Source organism: Benincasa hispida, chromosome 5 (genome assembly GCF_027475165.1).
Source record: "Benincasa hispida cultivar pf3 chromosome 5, pf3_genome.v1.1, whole genome shotgun sequence".
Classification (NCBI taxonomy): Eukaryota; Viridiplantae; Streptophyta; class Magnoliopsida; order Cucurbitales; family Cucurbitaceae; genus Benincasa; species Benincasa hispida.
Genome location: NC_143482.1, coordinates 6,833,716 through 6,840,822, shown reverse-complemented (window position 1 = coordinate 6,840,822; position 7,107 = coordinate 6,833,716). Strand labels below are relative to the sequence as shown.

At 33.9% G+C, this 7,107-nt stretch overlaps 1 protein-coding gene across 4 annotated transcripts; it reads left to right on the top strand.

Annotated features, from left to right (window-relative positions):
• Positions 1-5,720, top strand: LOC120077568 (uncharacterized). Of its 4 annotated transcripts, none has more exons than XM_039031498.2 (9): positions 1-122; positions 352-1,014; positions 1,838-1,987; positions 2,284-2,436; positions 2,590-2,775; positions 2,863-2,961; positions 3,046-3,297; positions 4,196-4,533; positions 4,780-5,720. In XM_039031498.2, exons 2-9 carry the CDS (start codon positions 513-515, stop codon positions 5,479-5,481), a joined length of 2,382 nt encoding a protein of 793 aa, XP_038887426.2. In that variant the 5' UTR covers positions 1-122; positions 352-512; the 3' UTR covers positions 5,482-5,720. The 4 variants fall into 4 exon arrangements, with proteins under 4 accessions (XP_038887426.2, XP_038887429.2, XP_038887428.2 ...); XM_039031500.2 differs by having other exon boundaries at positions 40-122; positions 440-1,014; XM_039031501.2 differs by lacking the exon at positions 2,284-2,436.
• Positions 5,721-7,107: the final 1,387 nt, after the last annotated feature.

The following is a 7,107-nucleotide window of genomic DNA, read 5'->3' as shown; positions in this document are numbered from 1 at the left end:
TAACATATCTATCTATAAATACAAACCAAGCAAGGCCTCGGGTAACTAAGATATCCAAACCTTTTTCTTCGAGAAATTAATCAAATCAAGTGAGGAGATCAAGCTGGGTTGGAATATAAATGGTACATGACTCTTCATTTAAAGTTACATCCTTTCAATTTCATGAGTTGAATCCTTTCATGAACATATATCTCTTTTCAAAACTATTCAAATATCCAAGATCTAGTTTATAAATACGTCTCTTCTTCAAATCTTTTTTCATATTCATTTTTCTCGCATGAAACTTTATCCCTTTTATATGGTCGATGAAGTTCGATTTATATATAAGAAAGATAATTTGTTCTATTCTAGGGAACTATTACTCTCTTAAAACTCAAGCACTAGTGGAATGTGAAGGGTGAAGATTCGTGTATATTGTCTAAAGGTTATAATGGTATAGGAATCAACCGAAATTTAAGGGTATTAATTTGGGTAGAAAGCTAGATCGTTGCATCGGGAGATCGAAGAAGAAGATGAACAGGAAAGAAATTTTACGAGATTTTCTATACACAAACGTGAAGAGAAGGAATTGGGCGGAAGTGATAAAGAAATGTGGAGAAGAAATAGAAGCTTTGTCTATGATGCTGACACAATCAAAGGACACGACGTTGCATTTGGCTGCGTATGACAATAATATAGAAGTTGTTGAAACGTTAGTGCGACTGATTTGTAGCTCTCAAAGAGAGGAAATTTTTAAGAGTAAAAATGAGAGAGAGAACACTCCTCTCCACGTGGCGGCGATTATGGGATGTGCTAGAATGTGCCACGTCATTGGTTCGGTCAATCGGAAGCTAGTCGATGAGAGGAACATAGACGGTGAAACGCCGCTGTTCTTGGCGGCGCTGTATGGCCACACCAAGGCGTTTTATTGCCTTTACGACTTTTGTAAAATGGATCTCAATCGAGCCCGGACCAATTGCAGAAGGAAAAATGGAGACACCATTATTCATCGTGCTCTTAAAAACGAGCGATTTGGTTAGTTCTTCTTTCTTTTCTTTTAAGAGCATCCTGCCACTTAAGTTACGTTCATGTTAGCTTGTTCTTTTTCTTTTAAACATACTTTTAATAAAAACTATTTAAAATAAAATCTTTTCATGTATTTGACAACTCTTTTTAAAAAATATTTTTGCTCATTGTTTGAGGTGGTGAAGGTTGTCACTGGAGTTGGATAATTTCAAATAATTTTAAATAGTGGTCCCCAAAGTTAGTTCTTTTTTTCTCTTTTCTTTCTTTTTTTGATCAAAAAATGAAAATATGTTACATTTACGGTCTGTTTGGATTAATTTAGGAAAAAAAAATATTCATTTAAACACTTTTGACAAAAAAAAGAAACTATTACAACAAAAACACTCGTGTTTGGTAACTTTTTCTCAAGAATGTTTTATAAAATAATGGTCGTCGAAGTTGGTGACTACAATTGGTCTGTGATGGTGGCGGAAGTTGGAGTTTACTAGTAGCGACCAACAACAACATAGTACAAGTGATATAGATAATTTTTAGGGCTTTTTGATAATTTTAGTCATTATATAAATTAGGGAGAGATTTGATTAACCATCAAACACTTGTCATTTTTTTAAAACTCGAATTTTGAAGTGTTTACCCCAAACAAATTATTTTCAAAACTGTTTTGAATGGCTACTGAACATTTGAATTTTTTTACTTATTTTTTAAGTTAAACACTCGAAAAGATATTTCAAACACACTCTAAATCCAAAATTTATATACGCAAAATCATATATAAAAAATGAGTATCGAATAGATAGAAGGTTGAGTTTGGGTTAAATGTTTGAGGTGACAGATATGGCATTTCAATTAATTAACATGAACAATGAGGCTGCTACCTGGGTAGATACAGAAGGCTACACCCCTCTCCATGTTCTTGCAACTAAGCCATCTGCCTTCAAAAGTGGAGCCAACATCGGCCTATTGCAACACATCGTCTATCATTGTGAGCAAATACTTTTGAAAATTTTCATTTATTACGTATTGTGACAAAACTGTTCTTCAAGACATTCTTAAATTTTTCATACTTCCTCTGTTTATTATATATATACTCTTTCATCTTTACGTGACAAAACTGTTATGCTCAGACAACCGAGTGTGGGTTAAAGTACCTATATTATGTTATTTTTCATATAGAAAATGGAGAATTGTTCAATTCATTTTTCTTTTTCTTTTATTTTTAATTCGAACTCATAGTATTCTTTTTTTCTTTTTTTCTTTTTTTTTTTTTTAAAAAAAAAGGTATTTCTGTGGATGAACTAAAGCCTGGATCAGCAGCAGCTTGTCACCAAGCAAAAAAACCAACCAAATCAACGAGAGTTGCTTCTTTTTTTCCAGAAAACTACGCCACTTGCATTGCTCTTCTTACAAATTTGTGGGACGGATTTTTAATGAGTTCGTAATCCATACCTATTAATTACAAATATATAAAACTTAGATTAAACTCTCCAAAACTATGAATAATGGAATTATCATTTATACATTGTGTTATATTTGCAATTTTTTAAAACTGTAGCTAATGGTAGCAACCTCCTCGAATGATTTCAGTAATCACTTCTAAACCAGCATGGAAGAAGAAGAAGAAGAAGGAAGAAGTGAATCCGTGCGATTACAATAATGAAGCTAAGGGCCCAGATCTCGAGAAAGATGCTAACGAAGAAATTATCAGAATCCATGAACCAGACATTCCCTTAGATACTCATCTTCTCAAAAGATCTGGTTGTCATGAATCAGGTATAAAACAAGCTAGATAAAACCATTAAGAATAACAATAATATATAATAAGTATGGTATTTATGTATTCGTTGTTGATTATTGCAGACACGAAGCCCCCAAGTTCCATTTTCCCACAAAATTATGATACGTGTATCAACTTTTTGCAAATTTTTTTCTCAGCCATCATGATCATTCTGGGATTTGGTAATCAATTAAAAAGATCAGTGTAATATTGAAATAAGTTAGTATTGATTGATTAATTAATTAATTAATATGTGTTTTTGTTAGGATCTGCTAAAATTAGAAAGCTACGAGAGAAGAAACAAAAGAACAGATGGTCAGTTCAAGTGATGGAGAAACTTCTGGAATTGGCTCCACCAGATAAATATGGACAAAATGGGGATACTCCCATGATATTAAATGTACAATCTGACGAAACGCTTCCTTATATTGTTCGAGGAGATTCAATTGGCTTCAATGAAGAGGGAACAGATGATCTAACTAAGCCAGACAACAAATCCAAACCTAATAACGTCCCAGGTAATTAATTATTTTTATATAGAAAAAATAAACTACATGTTTGTGTGATTTTGAAATAATTGAAATTACTTTTGTTATTTTCAAAATCGTCTTATAAATAATCTTAATCATTTTAAAATCACTTTTCCAAACACGATAAAAGTGATAAAAGTAACATGGTAAAAATGACTCTTAACCATTTCAAAATTACTCTTCTAAACATGTTTGACTATATATATATATAATCTCGAGTACTATCCCAACGAAATATTACCCTTCAATAAATTTTTGTGCTACTTGGGCACATCAAACTCAAAAATATTAAAGACGAGAAGAAGCTTAGGGTGCGTTTGGGGTCCCTATTAAGGAGGGATAAAAGTGAAGTACGTTCATAAAAATCAGTTTCTTGCAAGCTTTTGAATTCTACTAAAATCATGTGCAATTTCTAATTAACTTTTAACTTTTAATTTTATTCTTTAAAATTAAGATTTATTTCATATGTTTATTTCTTTCCCACCTAATTAAATCTACATTTTCCAATCTTAAAACAATTACACCATATTCAAGTTTCATGTTTAAATTTATCAAAAACCAATTTACTTTATTTCATAGCCATAAACATAGTTGTTAATAATTATTTTAAAAGCTTATAACAATCTCAAATGAAGTCTTAATTGAGTTAAAAAAAATGTGTGCACCCGAAGATGATGCATGCAAGTATTTCTTATTCAACTAAAGGGTCGTATCGGTTATGAATAGGATTAATATGTAGACAAGAACGAAAGGGAAAAAAAGAACGTTTTGAGAGTACACATGATACATGAACTAAAATAACTAAAATAGAATATTATTTGAAAATTTCGTTTGTTTAAAGTGTATATAACATGAGAAATTTGAATTGAAAAATGATTGAGGACAGAAAATAAAGTGCATAATATTGCAAAAGAGACGCCGATGTTATTAGCAGCAAAGAACGGGGTGGTTGAGATGGTGAGAAGATTGTTCGAACATTTTCCACTGGCGATTCGTGATAGTGATCCAGACAAGAAGAATGTGGTTCTTTTGGCTGCAGAGTATCGGCAACCAGATGTATACAAGTTTTTACTTAAGAAAAGGAATCATCTTGAACCCTTGTTTCGAGCCGTGGATAAGAACGGTGACAGTGCCTTGCATCTCGCCGCTCGCCTCAAAGCTCATAAGACTTGGCGCATCAAAGGAGCCGCTTTGCAAATGCAGTGGGAAGTTAAGTGGTATCGGGTAATTAACCAATAACCTTTTTATCCTATGAGTTTTATATTCACTTTTAATTATAATGTCTATTAATTAACGAAAAATTTTACATTATAATTATTTTTAAACTAGAAAGTTAACATCAAAGATCGGAGATTGAAATTATAAAATATGAAGATTTAAGGACCAAATGAAAATCAGACTTAAAACTTATGAACCAATTTTGTTTTCCTTGAATTTATTATTAAATATGTATGATGGGATGATTAACAGTACGTGAGGGATTCAGTGGAACCCCATTTCTTCGCGCAATACAACAACAAGGGAATAGTTGCAAAAAGCATTTTCCACACCACCCACAACGAGCTAGGGAAAAAGGGTGGGGAGTGGCTAACCAGCACCTCCGAGTCATGCTCTTTGCTTGCTGCCCTGGTTTTGACGGTAGCCTATGCTTCAGCCACCACCGTCCCTGGCGGCAATGGGGATGACGGGACTCCGCCATTCAGACAGGAGACTGGATTTTTTATCTTCTCTCTAGCTTCTCTCATCGCTCTTTGCCTTTCCACAACTTCAGTGATCATGTTCCTATCAATTTTGACCTCGAGATTTGATGAAAAAGACTTCGGCTCGAAGTTGCCTGGGAGATTGTTCATTGGCCTTTCCTCACTTTTCTTATCCATCGTCGCGATGTTGGTTTCGTTTTGTGCTGGCCACTACTTTCTGCTCAGCTATCGCCTTCCAAAAGTGGCGGTTTTAATCTATATTGCAACTTCTCTCCCCGTTGCATTATTCTTTGTTATGGTGCAACTTCCTCTTTTCTCTGATTTGCTCTTTGTCATTCTTAGTAAGACTCCTAAAAGGAGCAATGACGTCATCTTAATGGATGACTCAACCCTACGCGAGGTGGAGAATCCAAAGAATGAGGAGGGAGATAAGAAAAAAACCAATTACCTAAAAGGAGACAAGGTCCTTTAATCCTCGAACCCGACTCCTCTCCCGCTTCCATTTTACTTTTTTGTTTCCTTAAATACATATATAGACATGTTATGTTTGAATCATTTGTGGTTATGGATGATAATATTTGAATTTAAAGTTTTGTTCTTCAATGACTAGATTGTCAGAATAATGTGATATATTGGAACCATACTTTGAACTCTTATATGTGTATAATTAGATGATTTTATATGATCATTTTCTTTTATGCTTTTTTGTTAGAGGATTGAACATTTTCTCTTTGAATGATTGAGATTTTTATAAAGAAATTATTAACCATTTAAGTGAGATTTTTTGGTTTGTGAATTAAAAATTGGAAATTTATTTTGGAAAGAAAAAAATCAAATAAAGAATAGTTTTACCACACTACTACAAAATTTGATATAGACTATGGTCATATGACTGTGATTTATAGGATTAGATTATGGGTTTGCAACTATTATAAAAGAATATAGACAACAAGAGATAGTAGAGAGAATGAGGCAAAAACTCGATAATAGTACCATTGCTTCCGACAATATTTAAAGGTAGATAGAGTACCACATGGCAGGCACGGATAAGGATAGAATAACAGAAAAGAAATAAAGGGAACGAAAAATCAAAATAGAAAAGATTATGAAAATAAAGGTAAAAATAAAGAAAAGAACAGTAAAAAAAAAATTAATTCATTCTATCATCCCCTCGCAAGTGAAGTAAGGGCTGAGGCCACAGTGAGCTTGATTCTTAGGCTGTTAAAGCGAGGAGAAGGGAGAGCTTTGGCAATTTTATTAGCAAGCTGATCATCAGAAGGGACAAACTTAACACAGAGTTGTCCTCGGGCAACCTTTTCACGAATGAAGCGATGATCGATCTCAATGTGTTTTTGTGATTATGAAGCACCAGATTAGCAGCCAAGAAGGTGTTGGGTTTTATGTCCTAAAACTCGTGGTATGTAAACAATGAAACTTATTCTGAAAATTCAATAAAGGTGTTATTGAATAGATCTATTGCTTGAATAGAAATCCAATAAACCTAAAAGTCCCTTGACTATTGGATGAGTACTTGAACTTTATGTGGAGACATAAAAGTGGATCAAGTTCGAGTAAATAGTCAAAATGATCTATAGTATACGGATAAGGTTGTGTACCTTATTCTGGTAACACTATTAAATGCGGTCCACTGTGTAGTTGTTACAAGGAGTTTTAAAGTGCTACAAATGAAGTGATCCTAATTCGTTCATATTGGACATGAGAAGTGCGGGTCTCCTTGTTCAAAAGAGTTTGTATAAGATCGGACCACGAAATGAGGCATTCTTACTTTATAACGTTGTTTACTGTTTAAAACTGACTATTTGAAAGCGATGACTTAGGCAACTTGACCTTAATCCTGAGCTAACTATGAACTCCTGTTTATTCGGGATTGCCCTTAGATTTGCATAGGTGAGGGTTGGCTCAACAGCGCAGCTCAATAAGACTCCCATTTCAGGGATAAGACCGGATATATAGCTGGGGACATAGGGTGCAAGAGGGAATTCACTCCTACCTGTTTTAGGGATAATAGAGAGGTTGTTCCCTTAAGTGTTGTTTAGGGCTTGAACAAGGGATCTCGCCCTCTCATTTGAGAGGGATT

What these genes read in the sequence shown, in the direction of transcription:
- LOC120077568 (XM_039031498.2), top strand. Translation starts at nt 513, where the DNA reads ATGAACAGGAAAGAAATTTTACGAGATTTTCTATACACAAACGTGAAG. An exon ending in GTGGGACGGATTTTTAATGA is followed by an intron (nt 2,437 to 2,589) that starts GTTCGTAATCCA and finishes GAATGATTTCAG; the next exon opens with TAATCACTTCTAAACCAGCA. An exon ending in CATGATCATTCTGGGATTTG is followed by an intron (nt 2,962 to 3,045) that starts GTAATCAATTAA and finishes TGTTTTTGTTAG; the next exon opens with GATCTGCTAAAATTAGAAAG.